This window comes from Podarcis tiliguerta (genome assembly GCF_965153285.1).
Source record: "Podarcis tiliguerta genome assembly, chromosome: 8".
NCBI classification, from domain to species: Eukaryota; Metazoa; Chordata; class Lepidosauria; order Squamata; family Lacertidae; genus Podarcis; species Podarcis tiliguerta.
This window is the reverse complement of record NC_139541.1, coordinates 16,944,138-16,969,663: the sequence shown is the minus strand read 5'-3', so window position 1 is coordinate 16,969,663 and position 25,526 is coordinate 16,944,138. Positions and strand designations below refer to the sequence as shown.

The window sequence follows — 25,526 nt, the reverse complement described above, 5'->3', positions numbered from 1 at the left end:
GTGTGTTAGCAGAAATTTTCACTAAACTGCTGATAAATTGTCAGGAGAGCTTATTTTCTTTATATATATATATATATATATGAAAAAGCAAACTGGTGTGGAAATGGGGAAAACTGAATTTAAACTGAAGAGAATTGAGGGAACGATTGGAGAAACTAGCAATGGAAATGATGGATTCACCCCTTCCGACTCACAGCAACCCTGCAGGGTGGATTAGATTCAGAAGGAGCGATTTGCCAATGCCTCCTGGTCAACTGCACCTCAGAGCTCTCCTGCCCAGCTCCCACTCACTTCAGTGGATTAACTGAGCTTTGCGTCCTAGGACTTATACTGCAGATTGCAACGTCGGACAAATTGGCAAGCCAACACAGAGGAATGTTTTCCCCTTTTGTTCAGTGCATGGGCACGTCCGGGTCCTTAACGTTAGATCCCCCCACCCCCGAATTCCTTCACATGCCGGAAGAACACATTCTGCCCCTTAGCAAATATAATTAAGAACAGTATCTGTGGAAGGGCCATGTAAGGAGATTTTCTTTCCAAGGCCTTCTTAATACAGATGTAATTGACTCTGTTTTCTGCCTTCTGCGTGCAGATTGCGCCGTCCCCACTCCTATTATTCACCCACAAATTAACTGGGGACCTGGTGAAAAGGGCCTCTCCATCCAGGAGTGCGTCTGGAGAATGGAGCTTTTGGCTTGTGTTAAATCTGGACATCGCCATTTGCCTCTCTCTCCCTTTTTATCTCTGCCGCCTTTTCAAATGTGTTTTCAAGCCTGTGAGAAGTCAGCAAATATGTGTTTGGAGAAACCAAAGGGGCTCTTGTAAAAAGAGCCTACATCTGTTTCATTCATGGGGTCATGGTGGACAGCTTTGGTTCCCTTCTCCTTTTCTTTCGGAGCAACATGCTCCAAAGGACTGAACTTTGCAACTTCCCTTTAAGCTTCTCCCTGACTCTGGGGGGAAGAAAGAAAAAGGGGTGGGGGAGAGCGAGAAGAGAAAATATATTGTTTTTTGGTTCCGCCAACTTCCCTCAGCGGAAGGAAAACCTAGGGGCCAGTTTCCTTGTGAAAAGTAAGTACTGAAGCCTGGTGATGTTTGGGTACTATCTGTTTGTGATTATGGATGAATAAGCTAAGGTTGGCTGATCAGGTATGCAGTGAATGTCTTGAGAAGAGTACGGTATCACCACCACCCCAGGCAGCATAATACGTTGTTCCTTGCAAAAAGAACCCTTCTGGATCAGACCAAATGCTCATATAATCCAGCATCCTGTTTCTAAGCACAGCTACAAGAAGGCATCAGTCCTCCCTTAGTCTGTCACAGGATATGGCATTTGGACAACAGTGCACTACCTCTTCAAATGGAATTTCTATTTAACTGCTGTGGCTAATTGCTAATCTAATGATAGATCTATCCTTCATAAAAGCTGCTTTCTGCAAAACTCAGGCTTTTTTTCTCCTTCATTGGTTACATTCAAACTCTCCAGACAGTTTCTCGCGAGCCTCCGCCCACCAATGGAGTGGGGTGTGTGCAAGAGCTAGTAGCCACCAGTCATCAACAGCCATTCAGGAAAGTGCTTTAGTGATCGGTTAGACACAAGCCTAGAGGTGGGTCTCTCTTCATTTGGCATCACGCAATATTGTGAGATTGACACTGCAGTGTTCATTATGTCATCTCTGCCCCCTTTTAAACTTATTCCCCAAACTGGGTGAAGTTGAACTCTGCCACCATCCTTTTTTAAAAGCTTATTCCAGCTTCTCCAACTCCCATCAGTCCCAGTCAGCATAGCCAATGGTAAGGAAATGATGGGAGTTGGAGTCCAACAAGGCTCAGAAGGCCATGGGTTCCCCATCCCTGGTCTAGATGTTGCTGGGCACCAACTCTCACCAGTCCCAGCATAGCAAATGGTAAGGAATGATGGGAATCGTAGTGCAGGGACACTCACAGGGCAATAGGTTTCCTGGCATAGAGTCCTACAAACATGGTAGAGCCGCCTTTTGATCCAGTCATTGGGCTGCTCTCCTTGGTGCTAGACATACTGTGATGGGCTGGGACTCGGGCTTGGACTCAGAGCCAGAGGAGTCTCAGTCCGCACCGGATCCTTTGCCTCAGGCAGCAGCTAAACCTAGTCTGGGGCCTGATTCTGGCTTGCTGCTTCCTGCACTGTGGTGCCACTCTGATAATGGCCATGGTGGGTACTGACTGCAGCACGGTAATTTGGCTGAGGAACCAATGGGGACTGGGCTGGCTCTACAGAATTATTGCTCCAGGTTTGGTTGCTCAGTCTCAGTGACTTGGGAAACTGAGGAGACACACAGATGCCTTGCCTTGAATTTGCCTTGCCTTCTTGATCCAGAACTTGACCCCCAACCTGTCTTTGAGTTTGTGTTCCTTGCTTGTTTGATCCAGAACCTGATCCAGAGTCTGTATTTGACCATACCAGGAGAATCAGGGCCTTAAGGAACCTGGCCTGCCTGAACCAGAACCAGGTCCCCCATCAGGGGTGCCAACTAGAACAAAATATTTTGGGGGGGGGACAGGTAAGCCCCGCCCCACACAATTGATCACATGACATAGCACACATATACCATTTGAATGGCAATGTCCATTAACTTTGGGGGGCGCAGCACGGTAATTTTATTGGGGGTGGCAGCGAAGACCCCCATGGCCCCTAGGAGCTGGCTCCTATGTCCCCCATCCATCTGCAGCCTGCCTTGGAACTTAGGCAAAACCTTCACATGTTGCTTCTCAGTGCTAAGAATGTTCTCCACCTCTCCATTTAGCCAGGATGTGAAACCTTTTTCCACTCGAAGGCTGCATTCCATTCCAGAGTCAACATGTCAGAGGTGGGCGGGTTCAGTGGAAAAAGTGGGTGGAGCAATGGATGTGACTCTTAAAGGCTACATTTCAGCCTGTGCAAGTCAGGTTCCTACACACACATCGCTCTATCCAAGAGGCAACAGACACAGTCCAAGGACACATTCCATCCAGGCAAAAGCATTCAGCGAAAGCAATGCAGAGTTGCAAGGGCTGGGCAGAGAGGCCCAGTTGACCGCATTTGGCCCCTACGCCCAATGTTTCACACCCCTGCTGTGAACACTGTGCTACAACAGTTCTTACATGGCTGTAGGAAAAACTTCCCTTAATGGTAGAATGTTTGTAAAGCACCAGCAGTGGTGGCTGGTATCCCATGGGACTGGTAGGGTGGAAGGCAAAGAGACCAACAGCAGGTGGCACTAGAGTCAACGATGGGTAGAGCCAGAGCCAATGGCAGCCAACTAATTCCACTGTTGTGCCCAACCTCTTCCCTTATTAGCTCTGCAGGGCAAAGCTAAGACTAAGGAGAAAGAAGGGGGCAAGTCAGTGCCTCTCCCTGGACTGGTTGTAAGTAAGAAGATAGACAGGTGGGGACTGACTGAGGGCAGATTGAGATTTGGGGGCAGGGTCCCCACAAGCCCCAATAGACCAGTCTCAATGGAGCACTAGTACAGCACAGCAGACAAAATGAAGAAAACACACTCTCCCTCTCCCTCTCTCCCTCCCCCCCCCCTCTCTCTCTCTCTCTCACACACACACACACTTTGATAATGCTCAGAGTGAACAGTTGCCTCACAAAACTAAAAACTAAACTAAACTAAAAGTGTTGAAAGGAGCAAGACTTGTCAACAGTTGGAAGTAAGACAAAAATAGGCAGTCAGCCTCCGGCACTCGTCTTTTCATATGCCTTCCATTCCACTCACCCCCAGCTGTGGGCTTTTGAGCCTGTGTTTCTCCCCCTACCATCACCCACCACCTCCAAATTGTAGAAGCTTCACTCTAATAAAATTAGGCTTAAAGATCAAAGAGGATGGAGAGCTTTCTCGGAGGAAGCTTGCCTTTTACAAGTGGGTTTCTTCTGTTCACGGGGACATAATCCAATACAAACACAGTTGTGTTAATAGCATGTTCCTTGTTATTTGTGGGGAAAGTGACTGAGAGAGGGGGGTGCCAGTCCCAGTTCTTAAAGCACAACATTAAATTAAGTCTTGTTTTCATACAGACATGGTGCAAGCCAGGTGGAGGCATGCCACCCAGGAGGTAGATTCTCAAGTTATGATGCAGGACCTGGCCGAGGGAGCCAACAACATGCCCGCCAACCAATCAGCAGGACTACCTCAATGTCCTAGCTTCCCACCTTAGATGCAATATTCAGACTCTCAGCTCAAGGAAACCTGAGAGCTTTATTCAATAAATCAGTACACAGTCTCAGAATTAGCTAACAGTATAGGATACAGGATTCACAAGTCTACAACAAATCTCTATGGTTCATGATCAGGAGAAGCTAAGTCCCAGTGCTTGACAAGTCGCTCCTGCTCTTCTTTATAGAGCAGGTCACTTGTGTGGTTCTTCACCCAAGAAAGAAGACCAAGCGTGCAAAAATGTGCTTTGGCGGATCAGCTGGGTATGTCTGTGCCAGCATAGACAGTGATTTGTCCTAGGTGATGGGACCTAAGTCAGTCCCCACCCCAGGTACCCTTCTGCCTTTGACTAGCCAGCCCCACCAATTGGTTTGCTGCCTCTTCAGCTACTTCTTGTCCAAAGGGAGGGCAAACACTGACCCATACAGTTTTCTATTATTCCTGGGATATCCAGCAGTAATGGGTCAGAAAGCTCTCCTAACTTATCACATGGACTCTCTCCAACTCCAGACTCTTAATTCTTCTCTGACAGATCCTGCCAGTCCTGACCTGAACTGGTGGGTTGCATGGGACCCATGATATGCAATCTGCTTTCTCTCATGCACCTCCTAAAATGAATCTCTGGTTTTGCTAACAGGACTACAATGTTTCCTGCTTTACTTAAGGTGGGGGCTTCAGATGATCACCTTTCACATAAATTTGGGTCCAAGCGAGGGCAGCCATTCTGGACCCATTATTTTAGGCAATGGCACAGAACTGGCCTCCTGGTGTCACCTGGGTTAGGAGGATTCTGGGTTGTGAATGTTCTTGTTTGAGCTGGCTGCAGTTCCTTCCAATGGCTCAGAGAACAAGGAACCACAAATCACTGCTTGATTTGCAAAGTTATTGATCTGAGCCCCAGGAAGCCTAATAAGCTACATTCCTGATAGGCTATACCAGATAATGATGATATGTTTAGCAGCAATATATGAGTCAGTGTTTTAATGATTTGCTATTTTTTTAAATGAGCAAATATATGAGTGTGTTTTTTAATTCCATCATACATAATATATAAACATTTGTTGGTGTTAGATGTATTTTGCTTTTATACTTATTGTATATCACCCCAAACTTGAGATAAAAGTGATTCATAAGCTTCCCAAACAAATAATATACCTTCCACTTGCACAATAAAACAGAGAGTTGTATTCAACCTTTAGCCTTTTCAAAGTAGAGCTGTTGAATATAATGAACATGACTACAGAGGTCCATGTATTTCAATGGGTCTACTCTGAGTAAAACAAACCCCACTCTCCAGCCACCTTCACAGACGACCACTGTTCAAGGCCTTAAATCAAACCCACAGCCTGAGTTTTCAATAGTGAGGAGGAGGATGCAGAATCTCATGGGAGCTACAACTCCCAGTTCCTTTGATGTCTGCTGAAAGACTATGCTAGCTTAGTGTGACACATCTATACTTGTGTGCAGCTGCCTCTCATCTGATGGTGTCTCATCCGATGGTGGCAAACCATGAGAAATTAACTCAGAAAATGCAGAGCCCAGAAGCTAATTGCTTACAGAGACCACAGCAGCCTCTCCCTCCTTCCCTTCCTCTACCTTGTCTATCCAGCTGTTTTGAGATGGATTCAAAGTGCTGGTTTTGAACTATAAAATTCTTTACAGCTCAGGACCCCAATATCTTCTGGATCCTCTCTCCCAAAATGAACCCAACCTAGACCCTTAGATCTTCTCCTGAAGCCTCTCCCCAGGTCCCCGCTCTGGGGGAGTCTCAGAGGGTAGTGACAAGGGAGAGGGCCTTTTCAATTGTGGCTTCGCATCCAGGGGACTGCTTTCCACACTGTGTCATGGTGCAGTGAAAAAGGAAATGCAGGAAAGTGGGCTTGTTTAAGAGCTGGAGCAATTAGGTTTGCCAAAATCATGGGGTGAATGAGGTGAAAACATAGTTTTCGAGTTTGACCATTGTTAGAGACATAGGAATATAGGGAGTTGCCTTATACTGAATCAGACTATAGATCTGCCTAGCTCAGCACTATCCGCAATGGCCGGCAGTGGCCCTCCAGGGTCCTGGGCAGGGATCTCTCCAAGCGGTACCTGGAAATACCAGAGATTGAACCCAGGCCCTTCTGCATGCAAAGCAGATGCTGCACGGCTAACTACAACCCTTCGCAGATGAGCATAGTTTCAGAGAATGTGGAAACTAATCACACAGAGGCCAAAATCTTATTTGGGGGTTCCTTGCAGTTTCAATCAGAGGTCACCTAAGTGGGCGCCATGTGCCCACAGAGGCCTTTGCCCACAAGGTCCCCACCTAGACTCCCCCACACACACCAAGTAGGCTTGAAATATGTATTTCATTGTAACCGACAGAATAGGTTGTGGTTTGTGCCTGATTGCAGCATGAGTGTGTAGTGCCCACTACAATTTCTCCCATTTGCAAATGTGCCTGTCCACTCAAACCTGGCACCCCTGGTTTAACACCACTTTGCAAAATTGTGTGCATTTCTCTTTAAAGTGAAAGGTTGTGTTTTCAGCTAGCTGAATATCTGTTGTTACAGCTCAGTGTGTTTTACAAGTTGAGCCTATGTACTCAGAATTAAGCACTGATGGGTTCCGCAGAGCTTACTCCTAAGAGACAATGCACTGGATTGCAGTCCTGCTGATCCTAATAAACTGGGCAGTATGCTGTGTACTGCTGCCCTCCCACATGAGAATATATCATAATACAGTGTTCTTCAATCCAGATGTGGGTGGACTACAAGCCCCATCATCCACACCCAGCTTAGCCCAAGGATGATGGGAGTTGTAGTCCATCCACATTCGGGAACCCCAGGTTGCAGAACATTGTAATAATGCAGTGACACAGCTACCTGCAATTTTGGACTCTCCTTAGGGATGGTGGTGAGGAGGGCCGTCATCATAAGCTCCTACACTTCAAAATATGCCACTGCAACACCGCTTCAGATTTTATTCATATTTACTCAGAAAGGGTACCAATATTGAATTCAAGGGGACTTACTCTACAGCTAGGATGAGGATTTTGTGTGGGCCTCTGTATGTTGCTGAACTATAACTCCCATCATTCCTGGGAGACTAGGAATGGAGGAGAAATTTGATTCAGTTTGGATTTAAAGGTGAACTTAGCTAAAACACAGCCATCCTTCAAAATCTGGACTTTTCCAATTTGTGCAATGCAAGTTCTCCCAACAAGTAATATGTACAAAAATGCATATATGAAAGTGTGCTTATCTCAGTGAGCACACACAAAAATCATCATATTACGGGAAATGGCTTTGCAAAATGTTCAAATCTGGCGAAATGAGTAGTAAAATGACGGATTTTCATGAGGCTTAAAAAAAATTGCAAAATTATGTGGAAATGTGGAGAAAGGCACTTAAGACTAGGGAACAAATGAGAAACTTTGAGAAACTGAAATGAATGGATTTACCCATCCTTCCTTACTCTACTGTAGGATGGAGAAGCGTGGCTCTCCAACAGCAGTTGGACTACAACTCCCATCATCCCCGACTATGGGACATGCTGGCTGGGGCTGATGAGGGCCACAGGCTCCCCATCCGTGCTTTAATCAGTCTTAATAAAAAGCCAGAGCTGGCACTCAGGCAGAGACACAGCATGGAGTCTCATTTCTGAATGGTGCTTCTTATCTAGGGATGCAGAACCCCTGGTCCTCCAGATGCTGTTGGAGTACAACTCCCACCTTCCCTGACCATGGGCAATAGTGGCTGGGGCTGACAAACGTTAGAGGGCCACAGCTTTCCCAGGGGGAAGCTTAAGAGTTCAACCAACTTCTCGATGTTTAATCGTGATCTGAAACAGACCTATCAAACAGCCAATAGGTGGCACTATTGGGCTTCCTCTCTCTCTCTGTCCCTCACCTATCCACCATATTTTTCCCCAGCCGTTTCCCAGACAATAATTGTTCACGAATAAGAAATTGAAAAGAAGGTAGGAAGAGGATTCAATTTTCCAGCCACCTCTTCCACACCACACACACAGAGAGCTCCCCACTCCTTTAAACTTTGGGTCGTGCTTGGAGATTTGATTATCAGGGAGGTGGTCTGGAACAAAGCAAAGCAAGAGGAGGAGTAAAAGATCAGAATAAATTGCTCGACTCGGTTTTGTGTTGGTTGCATGTGGCCCAGCTCACAAAGATGATTCACATTTAGATCTTAAAGCAGGGCTAACAGAGCTCAGAACCAATATCCACATGCCCTAAATAATTTCCATACCAGGAGGGGAAAGGCCCTCTGCATATGTTCAAGGAAACTCCCCACATAAAGGCCACCTCCCTGCCAAGTAGGTTGTGATGGATGCCTTGTATATCCATGGGCTGCACTGCCACTTGCTCTTTCTCTGGTTGTTGTGAAGTTAAGACTCTGTGGTGTATGGGGAAGATAAGATAGGGAGACAGAGGTTTTCCAATTAGTGTTGGGGTGTGTCCAAGAGACCAGCCCTCAAACATGAAGTTCACTGGGTGACCATGTGAAATCAGTCACCCTATTTCAGCCCAACCTATCTCACAGGATTGTTGTGAGGGTGAAAGGGTATGTGTGCGCCTTCCCGGAAAAGGGGAGTTTTAAGACAGGAGATCATTAGGTTCCGCTGTTCTTCATTACGACACTTCTTAAGATGTGGTTCTTTGATCATGTTCTCCCATTATTGCTTTTAAAGTCACTTTGTGGTCCCTGCTGGGCCTTTTTATCCAAATGAAATAATTAATAAAATGTTGTGCATGTGACCAAACAAGAGACAGTCTTAACACCTATTTAGTTAAATGTTTCAGCTTATGCCTTCCTCAGTAACACAGCTGGGATTTCAAAGACCCCTGAGAGCCAAGAAGCAAGCCCTCATGAAAAAATACACACATTAGGAGGTTGCAGCACTGTGCTGACCCTGCCCTCTCATGTCCATGTGTGATGATGAGCCTATGAATATACCCATGGCCAACAGATGTGTGTAGAGCCATGCAGTTAAGGGGGACCTTGGGCCAATCAGGATTCCCCCCTTTGCGTGTATATGGGCACGGTGGTGTGCACATAGGATGTTTTCTCATGCTCTCCAAACATGCAGCCAGTGAACTGTGTGGTTGCCAGGTGTGTTGGCAGTGGTTGCAGAACACAATCCTGCTCCCTCCACCAACACATAAAAAGTGTTCTTGTAAATACCGCCATGTGCCAGGTAATAGTTTTAAGAACATTTGGATATAAGAACTACTTTTTAAAAAAAATAATGCGGCAAACATGCAAGAGAATTTTATTTCTGTAACTTGAAAGCCTGGGTAGAAAATAAGAGTGTTTTATCTTGTTTATCAAGTCCACAAGGTTGCTATACATACAATTCCTCTTCCCACCCCATCCCTTTTTCATTTTGTGTGGCATCTGTGAGCAGCCACTGTGTTTTGTTTCTATGGTTTGTATAAGATAGATAGATAGACGATAGATAGATAGATAGATAGATATAGATGATACATCCTAACACGCTAAAAAGAAGGTATATGCTGGAGAAACAAAGATCCGGAAAACTGCTCCAAATCTTGACAACAGTCAACATACATATAGTGGGACAGAGAGCAAGCCCTGTTGAGAGACTGCATATTCTCTCTTGAACGGGAAGCTAAACAACACTAATGAGAGAGAGAGAGAGAGAGAGAGAGAGAGAGGAGGGAGGCGTGGTTTTCCCATGAACTGCTTTCCCTCCACTCGATTGCACAGTAGGACTTTTTTTTTTCTGGAGTCTTTCCTCCTCCTTCTACCCCCCCCTTCCCAGTATGAGAGAGCGTGTATTATGTGCTAGTGTGTGCGTGCGTGCGCACGGTGCAGGAAGCCAGAAGCCCTTTGGCACGTGCTCCCGTGGGCGAGGCAGGAGGAAAGGAAAAGGAGAGCAGGAAGGGCTTGCGCGAGCGAGCCAGTGAGCGCGCGCGCGCGCCCCAATTTGGCTTGCCGGGGAGCCGGGTGGAGGCACGAGAACAGCTGGCGGCTGCTTTAGCCGCTGGGTCCGGGAATGGGGGTGGGGAGGGAGAGACTCTTGATTGACAGCTCCGGGAGTTGCCAGCCAATAAGAGGCAGTTTGGCTTGCAGCCTTTCATCCATTGGCTGCCTGCCTGGCAGGGCTTCGCGTGCCGGACCAGCTGCTGCTGTGGCTTGCTTCATTTTTTTTTATCCCCCCCACCCCACCCGCTCGTTTCCCTCCCTTGCTGCTGGAAAGAGAGTGGTTTCTTTTCTTTCATTTGCAACAGCTGGAGGGAGATGTGGGCAAGGTTTTGTCTGGAAGCAGCGGTGGGTTTTTAAATCGTGCATTTAAAAACTATGCAGGTTCTTTTCTCCCCTTCTCTCCTTTCCTGCATGATTTGGTCGCTTTACTGTTGCGCCTTATGGAAAATATGAGTGAGGTAGCAATTTTCTAATGCAAATAATATATAAAAGTATGCAGAGATAAAGGGATTCCAGCTGGAGGCCAAGTACTTACACGTTTATCCTTTTAAAAGCGGTCTAGTTGGTGGGTTTTGGGTTTAGACTGCAATCCTAGTACACGCACTGTATCTAAGAGCAAGTCCAATTCACCACAATGAGATTTACTTCTAGGAAGGTAATGCATAGGTTTGCACAGCAAGACAATTGGATGCATCCAGTGCTAGTCCTACTCAGAGTAGACCGATTGAAACTAATGGACCTACGTTAGCCATGTCTATTAATTTCAGTGGGTCAAATTAGTTGGCAGCAACCCAGTGCTCAGTTAATTGCTCAATGCTTATATATATTTTTCTGAAAAAGCAGTCTTATTGTTAAAAAAGCAGCAATACTGTATATGTAAGATATATCCAACCGGATACCCAAATACTTGCAAATATAAATAACATCAAAGCAAGCTAAATTAAAAAGGGAGCGCGCTACTTATCGACTCCATCCCCATCCAGCTGTATCTAAACAAGAACCACCCTAGCGAAAAATGAAAAATGAGTACAAAATTTAGCATAGAGGATTAAGGCGGGTTTTTTCCCCCCCTTTAAGGAAATTGCAAAAGCAAAAGCCGGGATGAGAATCATCACAAAGGCCGTAACCAGGTAAAAGCACATACATAGCAGCCCAGCTTTTTCTGAAATTCTCAGCATTTGCTTCTCCCTCGCCCCTTCAGTAACAGGGGCTGAGAGTTGTTTTTTAATTCTACCCTCCTTCCCTTGCCTTATGTAGCCTACAGCAACTGACCTCCTCAAATATCTGGCCTGAGAACTTTCTCCAGGATTTTCTACGCTGATGGGAAGCGGCTCCCCAAGGGCTTTCCAGGCAGGGGACATTCCCAGCCCTACCTGGAGATGCCGGAGATTGAACCTGGCACCTTCCGCATGCCAAGCAGGTGCCCTGCCAGGGCCTTTCCCGGGGCTGCTGCTGCTGTTGAGTGTCCCTCCAAGCCTCTTTGCACCCCCACCCCCATTTTGCAAGGCAAAACTGGGATTAATACATTCCTATCGCTCCTATTTAAGTTTGGGGTGTGTGTGTTGTATTATAGATGCCTACCGACTTGCTGTACAGGTTGCCTTGCACACCTGTTTTTGAAGGGGGGAGTGTTGCTGACCCCCCCCCCCCAACACACACACACCTTTGTTCCTTCCAAGCTGCTGGTTTCAATCCAGCCTTGGGAGATATTATATATATATATATATTTGGAAGCTCAGCGCGTGACTGACAGCTCGCGGGGGCGTCCTCCAATCGGCGGCCCCGGCGGGGTGAGTCCCGTCTCCGATTGGCTGCCAGGAGTGTGGGAAAGAATGCGGAGAAGGTTTCACACGAATTGGGAGCTGCCGCCGACTATAAAGGCGGAGGGGGAGTTTCCTCGGAGCCTGCCAAGCCAGCAGCGGCTCTGCAGCAGCACGAGCGCGGCGGAAGAGCGACTAGCCAGGCGCGCTGGTAGCCGCGCGCGCGTTGACGCCTGATTGCAAACACAGACTTTACTCGACCCCCCGCCACCCTTTTCCTTGGTCTTTTGGCCAGCAAACTCTTAAGCTGGGATAAGTAACCATTGCACCGACAGCAGCAACCTTAAATACATTGGCTACCAACATCGGATGTACAGTTTTGTTTTGCTTTTTAAAAACAGTTGATCCAGTCTCCCGCCCCTACTGTAATACTTCCAGCGCTGTTTTGCGACGTCCCTCGATTTTTGTTGTTTTTTTTTATTTCTGCATTAAAATCAAGAAACTGCAAAAATGCCGGCTGATACTATGGAGAAGCCTACTGCCTCCCCGATTGCGGGTGCCCCGGCCAGTGCCAGCCAGACCCCCGATAAACCCAAGAGCGCCAGCGAACACAGAAAGGTAATTTCCCTCATCTTCTCCCCACCCCGCAAAAATATATTGATTTGGGGTTTTTTTTTTAATGTAGCTTGCGTACATGTGTGTGACTGCGCAAATGGATCTCTCCTCTCGGCATCCTTTAGCGAATCTTACTTATTACTCCAAAGCTGTTTACGTACCCCGAATCTCCCCATAAAATGTGGGTGTTTGATCTGCTGGCGTTTTCTATATAGGAAGGACCATCTTCCAAATAAATTGCTGTGTGTGTGAAATGAGCATGTGAATATGGTAGCAGCAGGCAAGTGATGTATGTTAGATTGGGGGGGAGGATTAGCCTTGTGCCTTTGGGGCAGTGCCTTGACAGGTTTGAGTATTATATGGGGAGGGGTGGGGAACAATTTTAGGGCAAAGCTGTGGAACAAAAAATGGGAAGTTGCGTTTGTTTACAGAGTTGTTGTGTTGGTATGAGCATGGGGGGGGGGAATCTTGAGAAGGCTTGTAGTGGCTGGGATGGGTGTACAATCTGAAAAGGGTCTCAAGTCGACCCAACTACCTGGAGTAGCTTACTAAGTAACCAAAGCTATGCATGTTGCAGTTAGCAGTAGCATTCAAAGTTGTTATTGTGCTCGTATACAGGAAGAGAGATAAGAGCGCTTATCTGATGCCCACCTAAATTTCTACCACTTCTCTGTGTTCCCCTCAGTCTTCCAAACCAATCATGGAGAAACGACGCCGTGCCAGGATTAACGAAAGCTTGGGCCAGCTCAAGACTCTCATTCTGGATGCTCTGAAGAAAGATGTAAGTTTTGATTCAAGGGGGCAACAGATATATTTGGAGAGTTCCTTTTGGGGGGGGTGAACTGCATGTACCCGAGTTCTCTACCCCACCCTGGAAAGGACCCTTTTGATTCTACTACTGATATTTAGCTACCTGGTCGACTTATGGCCATTGTGGGAGGGGGAGAGATAAGCGAGAGGCGAACTGGTCCCAGATGGCCAGATGCAGCAAAGTTTTTAAGATAATGGGGGAAGGGACTCCTTAGGTTATTATTCCTTGTTCCCTTGCTTCCCACAAATGGAATAAACTTGCTCATCATGCTTGTTTGCTTTCCACAGAGCTCCCGGCACTCAAAGCTGGAGAAAGCAGATATTCTGGAAATGACAGTAAAGCACCTGCGGAACCTGCAAAGGGCCCAGATGACAGGTGAGTGGCAATCTTCCTACCGGCAGATTTGGGTGGGCTGCAAATGGGGTGGGGGGTGGAGATGGGGATTCAATTCGGAACTCTTTGTATGTTTCTCCCTGACTCCTGGCTATCCTGCTTGACAACCTTGCAATCTGATGCACGTAAAATAAAGCCTGGCGATTTGGCTGGCCTCCCTCCTTTCCTGACCCCTTTCCAGTTAATCTGCTTAGCACATTTGTACACATAGAAAGCAGCCTTATGCTGAGTCAGAGCACTGATCCCTGTATCTCAGCACTGTCTACAAGGACAGGCAGCGTCTCTCCAAGCTTTCAGGCAGGGAATCCTTCCCAGCCCTACCTGAGGATGCCATTGAGGGCAGAGTCTGGGACCTTCTACACACAAAACACACACACTAACTGTGGCCTATGGCCCTTCTTGGCCCACATACTGCCCTTGCCCCCAGGATATATGATACTCCCTTTTTTAAAAACAAAAACCCTCACAGCAAACCTGTGAGGTAGGTAGATTGTCTTGGACCACCCAAATGTGTTTTGTGGCTCAGCAAGGCTTTTGAACCCCTGCCCTTCCAGTCCTGTATTTCATTACACTCCCCTCCAGAAGGGATTTATCCAAAGCCACACAAGAAGCTTCATGGCTGAGCACCATGAGGGGTTTGAACCCAGCTCTTCCATCACCAAATCCAGGTTGAGATACCCTGACCTGCAATTCAGCCAATCCCCATAAGCTTAAATGCACAGATATAATTAGCTGTTGAGGAGCAATTTCGGAGCTGGCATGCAGCTGTTCACATAACAGAGGAAAGGAAAGGAAGCTGCATCTGCTGAACTCAAAAGGCTTTGAAAGATCCAAGCCGGCTAACCCTTCTCCTTCTTGTCTCTTTCCCCTCCTTTGCAGCAGCCCTGAGCGCTGATCCTACCGTCCTAGGCAAATACCGGGCAGGATTTAATGAGTGCATGAATGAAGTGACCCGCTTCCTCTCCACCTGCGAAGGAGTCAACACGGATGTCCGCGGCCGGCTGCTGGGCCACCTCTCCACCTGCCTGAGTCAGATCGTGGCCATGAATTACCCTGCGCCCCCACCACCCCCACCACCTCCAGCCGCAAGTGGGCAGCCTGCCCATCTGGCTCAACCTCTGCATGTTCAGTTGCCAGGACCTGCTGGAGGACCTGGGGGGATGCCAGTGCCTTGCAAACTGAACCCTGCGGAAACCTTATCTCCGAAGGTCTACGGGGGCTTTCAGCTGGTGCCGGCAACGGAGGGCCAGTTTGCTTTCCTCATCCCGAACCCCGCCTTCCCGCCTGGCTCGGGGCCAGTGATTCCTCTCTACGCCAACGCAAACATGCCAGTCTCTTCCGGCAGTTCGACAGCAACTCCTTCCGTCTCCCCAGTGCAGGGGCTCACATCCTTCGGGGGAAGCTTAGCGCCAGTCTCCCAAGCTGGTGGGGAGCGCAGTGAAGCTGTCTGGAGGCCTTGGTGATTCTCTCCTCTGAAAACAGACACCATCTTCTGCTCCCGCTTCCTACCCCCCACCCCTGCACAAAAGGACTTGAATTTGGTTCCGTTGTATGGAACCTGGACTTTGGTTTTTGTGTTAAATGCACCCCACCTCACAAACTCCTTATTTATTCATTTCCAAAGGTTGGGAATTCAGTTTGTATTCTTACTCTTTTTTTAATTAAAAAAATTGTTTATGTGAAATACTTTGGTTTGGTTCTGTTTTTTAAAAAGGAAAAGTCTTACAGCACAATCCTATGTGTTCCTACTTTTTAAAAAGAAAAGTATAAAGTCCCATTGATTTCAGAGGGGCTTGCTTCCCAGGAAACTGGATATAGGATTACAGCATTAGTTCTGTATCAAATATTCCCATACTATGCCAAAGCTTCTTTCTTTTTTTGTGAGTCTGTATGCCTGATGTTTTGGTTTGTTTGTTTTTTTAAAAAATAAAAAATGTTGGAAAGTATTTGTACAAATAAAAACTTTCTTAAAGTAGAAATGTTGGTGTGTTGTCTGGCAAAGGCTGGGTGAAGGTGGGATCAACTTTCTAAAGAGTCCTTCCATCTCAAGCAAGGAAGAATTAAGGCCTCTTCAGAAGTCCTTTTTATTGTGCATTCATGATAATAGCATGGCAGTTTTACACTATCCCACTTTCAGTACTGTTTGCCACCTGCAAAAGACTGAGGGTGGACACTCGGCTTTGTTATCAATCAACACATATCCCATAACTTCCTACTGAGATCTGGTAACTTTATATCAACAAGTGGTGATGGTGGGTTTATCCAACTCCTGCTGCGTTATAGCACAAGAGTGTCCCTCCAGACAGCAAAAATACTGTATCACTGGGGAAGCATCACAGAACAGCTAATGAAGTGGGATGATGGCCACCATTAATCCTCCACTAACACACTACTATTGTATCTCTGGCATGTTGCAGGTTACTCCAGCAAATTTACAGCAGTCTGTGGGGGCCCTTTGCCTCCAGGTGTGCAGATAGGCAAGTCTCTCTGTATTGATTGTGAAAAATGTGATGGTGCTAGGAATCCTGGTCTCTTCCCTCCTGGCTTTGAATGTGCCACAGATACTATGTTGTTTGCATCTGTGTGTTCAGGCATGTGGACAAGCAATTTTCCAACCCTGAAAATTTCAGCACCATGGGCAAGTTTTAAAAGTGTGGGATGGAGGAAGGTTAAATAGGACTGCAATGTTTAATACAACCAACTGATCATCTGGGGATGCTTTCGGTTGACTAAAATGTAGCCCTAATTGATGAGGCAGTGGATCTTAAAAGTGTGTGTGTGTGAGTGAGAGAGAGAGAGAGAAAGAGAGAGAGAGAGAGAGAGAGAGAATGAATGGCTGTGTCTCCAGAAATGATGCCTGCTGTGACATGCCTGCAAACAATATGTTTTGGGTTTTGGTTTTTTGCTTCAGAACTACTGTCTTTAGTAATACAAATCAACTGAAGCCATGGGTGTAGCTAAGGAGGGGCAGGGGGCATCTCCCCCCCCCCAATCAAGAAAAACAATAGAAATACTTAACTAACTGATCAATCTCATCAGTTCCGCACCCCCCCAACAAAGTCCTACCCCCCCCAAAAAAAATCCCGGCTATGCCCATGACTGAAGCCACAATCTTAAGAAAACTTAACTGGAAGAAAATCCCCAACAGAGTGAGGGTTGACTTCTGAATAAACATGCCCAAAATTGTGTGCTGCACATGTTATATGCTTTATATGCTTTTTGTTGTGATGGGGCAGAGGCTGGAAGGGTGAAGAAACCCTATAAGCATACAATTGCAAAGGCTTTGCATGCTAAATATTGCCTCCTATCTCCCCCCGCCATTCTGGAAATGAGGTTTCAGAAAGTAAAATTATTCCTATTATGCAACAAAAGATTTTGACAAACCAAACCTTATTTGCTCATGTTTTCTTTCCCACAATTTATAAAGGGTTCAGGGCGTTTTCCAATATATCTTTACGTAGGTTAGATTGACAATGATGTAGCCCTGGGGTAACAAGTCAAATTGGGGAGTTGAATTTGCAACTTGGTCATCACCTTAACATGCTGTCTGCATTGGCTGTATCCAAGAGGACCCACTTCAACACCCACTTCAAATGTAAAGTGAACATGACAGGCCCAAAAGTTATTCTGCAGCTCAGATTTTCATCTGAGCTGGAAAAGAACCCAAGTCCTGCCTCCCACTCGTAAGGCTATGTGAACACCCACATCACCTTCGCTTCCACAGCAATTGGAATGGGCAGAAGGGAGGTTTCTCATTTTCCTTCCCCTCCTCAACACTTACAATGGGTGTATGCCGCATGCTAGATAAGGAAGCCAAACCTCCCTCCACTCAACCCTCAGGAGTTGGGCCGGAGAGGTTGGGTGAGTTGGTAGACAGGTAAGCGGGTGGCTGGGAGAGCGGTTTAGAGACTTGCCAGGGCAGGGCAGGGGCACATGTGGTCCTCCAGATGTTGGACTACAAGTCCCATAATCCCTGGCCATCTGGCCATGGTAGCTGGGGCTGATGAGAAGGGAAGTCCAACAGCACCAGAAGGGCCACTGTGTTAGGGCACTTGCAGTGAATGCCTGAGTCTGAATTTGGGCTCACAGTGGACCTGGAATTAAAAACAATCTGTTTTTCAAGTTTGGGGTGAAATAGTTTTGTTTTTCTGAGTCTGCCTGGGGGAGTTCTCCTCCTTGGTAATGAAGATTTTGGAACCAATTGCCCACCTTTTCTAGGTCTTGGACCTCTATCATAGTTTTCCTTGAGCTAGTTTACAGGAGTTTCTGTGGTAGTATTTGCAACAGGGGGGAAAGATGTCATGTGTTTACACCGCTGTTGGACCTTTGCCAGCCTTCTATGCTGGGAGCAGGGGGCAAACATGCAAGCCTCTCCCTGTGGTACAGCTTGGGGGCCCTGCATACCTCCGCCTACATCCTTCCTTTTCATGTGGCAAGGAAATTATGGGATGGTCTTTCTAAAGTCTGTTTTCCATGTTTCATGGGCAGGGGCTGGGTAGAATCTCCTCTGAGAAGTCATTCTCTCTCTCTTTAGAGTGAGCAATTCTGGAGCACAAAACTGGGCACTGCACCCATCTGCCCTTTCCCCAGATGTGCAAGGACTGGATGTAGCTCTTTAGGGTTGAAAGGCAGGCCACAGAGGCACCGGCGTTGTCACTCCAAACGGCTGAGGTCTGGCATTTGGAAAAGAGCCCAGAAACTAAGCCCTGGACTAACTAATTCTTCTGTCTGCCTTCGTGGCTTATTCTGTAGCTGGCATTAAGCCAGCAATTTTATTTCCTTAAAAAGAGGTGCTGGGTGGTTTTTTTAAAAAAAAACACACACACATCACGAGGCCATCACACCTTCTGACCCAGAAACTCTGATCCAGCTGAGCAGGAAGAAACTATGACTACTTTTTCTGCAGGAAGATTAAGATATGCAGCATTATTATTAGCCCAGGCATGTTCCTCTTTGACTGAGCTCTAACACAAATTATATGTATGGTTGCCAAGTGGCTAGTGGGGGGGCCAAGTGGTTAGTGCCTCTTTACATAAATGTTTGAGTCCCAGGACCAGGTTCACTCGCTAAGGTAGAGCTGGGAAAGATACCTGCCTGAAACCCGGAGAGTCACTGCCAGATAACATTGAACTAGGTGGATCAGACATCTGGCTCAGTATCAGACAGATCCTATATTCCTACAGGGGCTAGTGCAGGGCTCAGCAAACTTTTTCAGCAGGGGGCCGGTCCACTGTCCCTCAGACCTTTTGGGGGGGGCAGACTATATCTTGAAAGGGAAAAAAAATGAACAAATTCCTATGCCCCACAAATAACCCAGAGATGCATTTTAAATAAAAGGACACATTCTACTCATTTAAAAACACCAGGCAGGCCACACAAATAACCCAGAGATGCCTTTTAAATAAAAGGACACATTCTACTCATGTAAAAACATGCTGATTCTCGGACTGTCCGCAGGCCGGATTTAGAAGGCGATTGAGCCGGATCTGGCCCCCCGGGCCTTAGTTTGCCTACCCATGGGCTAGTGCAAAAGCTAGCAACCCTAGTGGCTATCTACCAGTTCTTCTGGCAGGGCTCCTGTGCCTCTAACTAACACTTTTCTGACAGGCAGAAATTCAACAGACAGAGTTCACTCTTCTTTTGTCCTCAGCAGAAAGCTGCAAGGATGTAGGAAAATAATTAACTTGACATAATGGGCCACACTACTTCAGACTGTAGGCGGCGGATATCTCTTCTGGATGTTTCTTCAGATGATTGTGGTGTGTGCGTGTGTGTGCTTTTGCTTTAACTCTCTGCAAGGAAAAAGCTAGAACATCAGGAGACAGTTTCTGTCTCAGATATCTGCCTGTCATGCTGGTTTTCTGTTTGTAGCAATCAAGGTGGGCTGTTGCACTGATAGGGCAATATTCAGCTGAGTTTTACTCAGAGGAGACCCACTGAAATTCATGTGCCTAACTTGGTCACATTCATTAATTGGTATCAGTGTGCCTACTCTGGGTAACTCTTAACTGAATACCACCGCATTTCTCCCCCCAGTTTTATCCAAAACAACCTTGTAGGGTAGCTTAGCCTGAGAGAGACCAACTGAGCCCAAGGTCACCTATTGAGCTTCATGGCTGTGTGGGAATTTGAACCTGAGACTCCTGGGTATTATCAACAGCTACTGGCAATGATAACTTTCTTCTATATCCGCTGTTGAAGGCAGAATGCCTCTGAATATCAGTTGCTGGAAACCACAGGAAGGGTGAATGTTCTTGCACTTGAGTCCAGCTTTAGGGATTCCCACTAGGGCATCCAGGGCTGGCTACTGTCGGACAAAGACTTGGGAGATCAGGGTTCAAATCCCCACCCAGCCACAAAGCTCACTGGGTGACCTCAGGCCAGTCATTCAGTCTCAGCCTCACAGTGTTGTTGTGAAGAGAAAATATGGGAAGAGAAAAAAGAAGCTGGGTACAGTTCAGTCGGTAGAGCATGAGGCTATTGATCACAGGGTGGCGGGTTTGAGCCCCATGTTAAATAAAAGATTCCTACATTGTGGTGGGTGGGGTGGACTAGATGTACCTTGGGGGTCCCTTCCAACTCTACAATTCTATGATTTTTAAGTATGTATGCTACCCTGAGCTCTTTGGAGGAGGAGAGCTGGGATTTAAATGTAATAAATGCATACACATATAAGTGTGTGTGTGTATGTATATATATATATATATATATAGAGAGAGAGAGAGAGAGAGAGGCGAGGAGGGAGAGGACACTAGCTACACTGCTCCAACTTCTCTAGAAAAAGTATAGGATAAAACAGGAACATTTTTATATTAAAAAAGTTTTAAAATCATAATTCAGCCTTCAACCCAAATTTACATCTGCTGTCAGAAAACATACTTTGGTAGGAAGCTGTTTGGGGGCAAGGTGCACAGAAAGGGGGGGAAGAGATGTTATACCCTCTGTATTTTCTCTCATTTAAGGAGCTAGAGGGAAGCGGGAAAAGTTAGCCTCCCGCCTTACAGGAGAGCTGGGCAGTGAAGAGCCTTGGCCCTTTTGTCGAGAAGGGTAATTAAAAGGTATAAAAGGTCTCATTGAGTATGCAGCGGGCTCTTTTGCAAGGCCGAGAGTCTATTGAGATGCCTGGGAATGCAAGGCAGAAGGGTTAAATGTGCCTCTTTCCTCGCTTCCCACCCCCACCCAGCCACCCCCCTCCCCAGAAAGCCCGCTTTCTCATTGACAGGGTGAGATGGACTCTCATACTCAATAGTGTTGTAAATTCAATCGCCTGCCTTCACAATGCTCACCTCATAAAAGAGAATAATTCAGCCCTGTTCTTTCCCCCCCTCTCTTCTTCTTCTCTATCAGCCTCCCCAACCCCCATCCCTGCCCAATTTCATCCTGGTGTGGCAGAGAGGGAAAAGAATGGAGGGAAAGATAATTTTTGCCACCCATTATGACACACACCAACACACACACTGAGTGCACTAATCCCAGCCAAAGGTGAAGCAATTGCAGCAAGGCCTGGCTGCAGACGAATGAGACATTAAAAAATTGGCACTGATCAAGAAAGTCATACAACAAGGCATTTGTTCGAAGGTAAGGGGGAGGCAGGCAACAGGTGATGTGGCTGCCTGGAGTGGCAATTTGGTGGTGAGGATAATAAACAGCAACACTGTTTACCCTTTGTACAGCACTTGAACATTCGAAGCAATTCCCATATGTTCAGCCAGGCATCCTTACAACAACCCTGTAAAGTAGGCCAGTACAGTATTATAGTTACTGTTGTTGATAGAGAGAAGCGAATCATCATTTCTGGGGAAGGGGCTGACACGTCACCTATGTTATGCCAACTTTACGTATAATGGGGAGGGGGCAGTAGATAGAGCTGACCTATGTTGCCAGAATCCTCAGAGGTATTTTTGCTGCACACACACACACACACACACACACACACCCTTTTATGTGCCCCGCATCTGAGGTCAGGGTCAGTGGCCCAGATGAGGAGACCCGGAGAGCCCAGTGGGCCAGATGAGGAGACCCGGAGGGCCAAGTCTGACTGGAGAAATGAAGGTTCCACACCCATTTTATATCAGATTTGACAGGTTGAAAAGAGAGTCAGTGTGGCATAATGCTTAGAGGGTTCAACTATGACCTGGGAAACCAGGGTTCGAATCCCTACTCAGTCACCATTTCTTAGCCTAACTAATCTCCCTCACAGGATTGCTGTGAGGATGAAATGGGGAGGAGGAGAACAATTTACACCACCTTGAGCTCTTTGGAAAGCAAAGGTGGTATATAAATGTAAAATGCTGGAGCAAAGGTGTGTCTTAGCCCTATTGATTAACCGAAGAAGGGCAACTTTAATCTGCGATTGAAGCTTTTGTGCTGATTCCTCTACAAGTTAAATCAATTCAAGTTTGTTGCCCTCAGTTTTGGGTACATATACCATGCGCCCTAGGAATGCCTAACTCAGACATTGGACATAACTGAGTACAAATCAGAGTGTGTTTGTCTACACAGACAAGAGATCCTGATTCTCATGATCGGGGCACCTGGCTGTGCAGGCGTCTGGACTGCACAGAGAGCTCTTACACAAGAAGCAGAACTCACAGGCAACAACTCTCAGGGGAAGAAGACCTTGCTTCAGTGGTGGGGCTAACAGCATTGTCACTGTGCCCCACTCCAGTCTGTACTCAGATGTGCCTTAGCCATGAGAAACACAGGCTGCTGCAAGAGCAGAAACAAAAAAATAAATAAAAATTATGCAACTAAGTGAACGGGTTAACACAATCGTCTTTCTTAAGGTTGCTTTCGGAAGGGCAAAGTAACAGGGTTGCTGTCAATGTAAGGTGAAAGTCCAATGAAGTAAGGCTTACAGTAGTCAATAATAATATCGATGATGATTTTGTTTGTCATATCTGGACCAGGAAAGGTAATGGCTAATCTTTGGGGGGTGTGCTACAAGTCCAAAGTTTATTGTGTGCTGCGTATCAGACAGAACAGACCAAGGATAGTGGGCCTTGTTTTGTTAAGAAGATGATCACTTCTTAGTGCTCAGAAATGATCAGCAGGATTCATCAGTGGGTTGTATCCGACTCTGTTGGGTTGTGCCCAGTGCTAGTCCTACTCAGGGTAGACCCAATGAAGTTAATGAACATGTGTATCTTAGTTCCATTAATTTCAATGGGTCTACTAGAGAAGAACTAAGTTGGAACCTCACACAGTGAATAGTAGAATTCTGGAATTTCCTCCCACTCAGGAGTCAGTGATGGGTCACCAACTTGAATGGGTTTTAAAAGAGGTATGGACAAACCACAGAGCCTAGGGCTTGCCGATCAGAAGGTCGGCGGTTCAAAACCAGCAATGGGGTGCGCTCTCATTGCTTGGTCCTTGCTCCTGCCAACCTAGCAGTTCGAAAGCACAAAGTGCAAGTAGATAAACAGGTACCGCTCCAGCGGGAAGGTAAACGGCGTTTCCGTGTGTTGCTCTGGTTCCCCAGAAGCGGCTTAGTCATGCTGGCCACATGACCCAGCTGTACACCGGCTCCCTCAGCCTATAGAGCGAGATGAGCACCATAACCCCAGAGTCGTCCGCAACTGAACCTAATGGTCAGGGGTACCTATACCTTTAAGGCTATCAAGGGCTACTAGCCATGATTGCAAAGCTAAGCAGGGTCTGGTATGGTTTCAAATTGGATGGGGGACAGTGTGTTGATAATCCTGCAGTGCAGGGAGTTGGACTAGATGACCCTTGGCCCCTTCCAATTATATGATTCTATAGTGATGCTTTGCCTCCGTAGTTGGAGGCAGCAATGCTTCTGAATATCAGCTGCTGGTTACTACCAGAGACTGCTCTTGTGCTCATGTCTTGCTTGTGGACTTCTCACAGGCCTTTGATTGACCACTGTAAGAACAGGATGCCATGGGCCTGATCCTGATTCTTATGTTCTTATGCATGTAACCCATTTAATTTAATGGTCATGTTAGTAATGTCCATTAATGGGTCAGCTCTGAATAGGTCTAAAATTGGATACAACCCAATATCAGGACTGATGGCTGGGAATCCACAGAGAAAGAAAGTCCCCAGGAGATGACTCCCTTGCTGGGAATCTCTCTTTGGTTTTTTCAATGCAATAACCATCAGAGTTTGTGAAAGGAGTTACCGGTATCTTTTAGCTATTGGAAGGGGCAGAGAAAGAGTCCAACTTAATCATTTTGTTTCCAACTCCCCCTTCCCAACAACAAGGGAAAGAAACCTATTTGCACTAATTGTTGTACAGTATATCAATTTTGAAGGAGATGTTATCTCAAGGTCTCACACTAACCACAATGGCTTTGCTCTGTCTTCACCGCTGGAGACACTATGCCTCGGATTATCAGTTGCTGGGAATCACAACTGGCACCAAACTCTTGCTTGCAGGCTTCCCAGAGGCATCTGGTTAGCCACTGTGAGAACAGAGCAACGGACTAGGCAGTTGTTTGGCCTGATCCAGTACTCCTATGATGTTTTTAAGCAAATGTGAGAGTTTACCTAGTACAATATAATCGTAATATATACAATAGGCTTTTAATTTTATTTGTAATACAGAAGTCTTGTACAAGACCTCTAACCCTCTTAGCAAAGGCTCAGTAATATTTTTTTTTAAAAAAAACACCTACCAAACAAAATGAAAATAGATATCCCAACCACGCCCAAAGGGCATGGTTGCCCGTATTGCCCACTATGAAGCATGTAACTGGCTGGATAAGGTTGCCAATGTTTGCTCTTGTGCAGTTTCAGGGATTGATTTATTTAAAGCTGTGCATGCATAGGTGCAGAAATGCCTGTGTTAATGCCCAGAATGGGAAAAGGGCAGAGGAGGACCAGTGGGAGCAGTGACTGAGGAGACATAAAAACACAGCTCAGATGCAGTTTTGCAAAGGTTTGCCCATTGTTGTGGGCAGCAAGCAGCAGAATAGCAATGAATATTGTGATGTGGGATGGGCAGGAAAAATGAAAAATAACTTGGGGGGGGGGTCAGATCTGAATGACCCATTTGCGATAATAACATCCTTGCCTGGAAGCAACCCAGAATCAATACGCTGAGGCACCTTTCTGTGGTGCGCCAGGGTTCTTTTTACACTCACTTTCAGAACATCGTGGCTTTGGGAACATTTGAACCTCAGACTGCGTTATATACCATGTATTTAAAGCACATTCCCCAACCAACCCACAGAATCTTGGGGACTGTACTTTGTGAGAGTGTCAGAATTGGAGTTGGGGCAAACTATACAGTTCCCAGGATTCTTTTTTTGATGGGGGGGTGTATGTACTTTAAATGCATGGTGTGTAACACAGCTGGTTCTAAGCCCAATACCACAGCTATATATCACCAAATTAAAATTAGAGTGACCAGCGGGAGGAGGCAGGGAGGGATCCGGAATCCTAACAGATCCGGTTTGCACCGGGGAAAGCAGCCTGCCAAGGGCCCGGGTCAGCTGTCGACTTGGCTGCCCTGGAGCGAGCGGTGCGCGCTGCTGGGCCGGCGGCCGCGCCGTCCCTCCGCCGCCCTGCCGCGCGCGCTGGCTGGAGGTCATGAGAATGGAGCGATCTCTCTTTCCTCTCCCTCTCTCAGCGGAGGCTCCAGCAGCCCGAGGCCGGGCGCGCCGCCAAGCAACCCAGAAAATCCCTCCTGGCTTGAGCTGCGTGCGGCGGCGGCTGTTGATGGCTGGCCGGCAGCCGCCCGCCTCTCGGCGAGCCAACTAGCGTTCAGCCGCCCACGCGGGGCCGGGCGGTGGCGCACGGAGCGAGGAGGGAAGGAGGGAGCGGCGCGCAGCCCTTCGCTGGCGCAATCGGCGGC

General features: G+C 46.9%; 1 protein-coding gene and 1 long non-coding RNA gene across 3 annotated transcripts in view; one reads left to right on the top strand and one right to left on the bottom strand.

Moving 5' to 3' along the window:
* The window catches only part of LOC310684013, a 127,723-nt gene that overhangs the window by 75,098 nt on the left and 27,099 nt on the right, over positions 1 to 25,526 (bottom strand). The window lies entirely within an intron of this gene.
* On the top strand, positions 12,024 to 15,684 carry HES4 (hes family bHLH transcription factor 4). 2 transcript variants are annotated; one of them, XM_083454515.1, is made up of 4 exons: positions 12,024 to 12,504; positions 13,187 to 13,282; positions 13,600 to 13,687; positions 14,588 to 15,684. In XM_083454515.1, exons 1-4 carry the CDS (start codon positions 12,397 to 12,399, stop codon positions 15,166 to 15,168), a joined length of 873 nt encoding a protein of 290 aa, XP_083310641.1. In that variant the 5' UTR covers positions 12,024 to 12,396; the 3' UTR covers positions 15,169 to 15,684. The 2 variants fall into 2 exon arrangements, with proteins under 2 accessions (XP_083310641.1, XP_083310640.1); XM_083454514.1 differs by having other exon boundaries at positions 12,025 to 12,504; positions 14,585 to 15,684.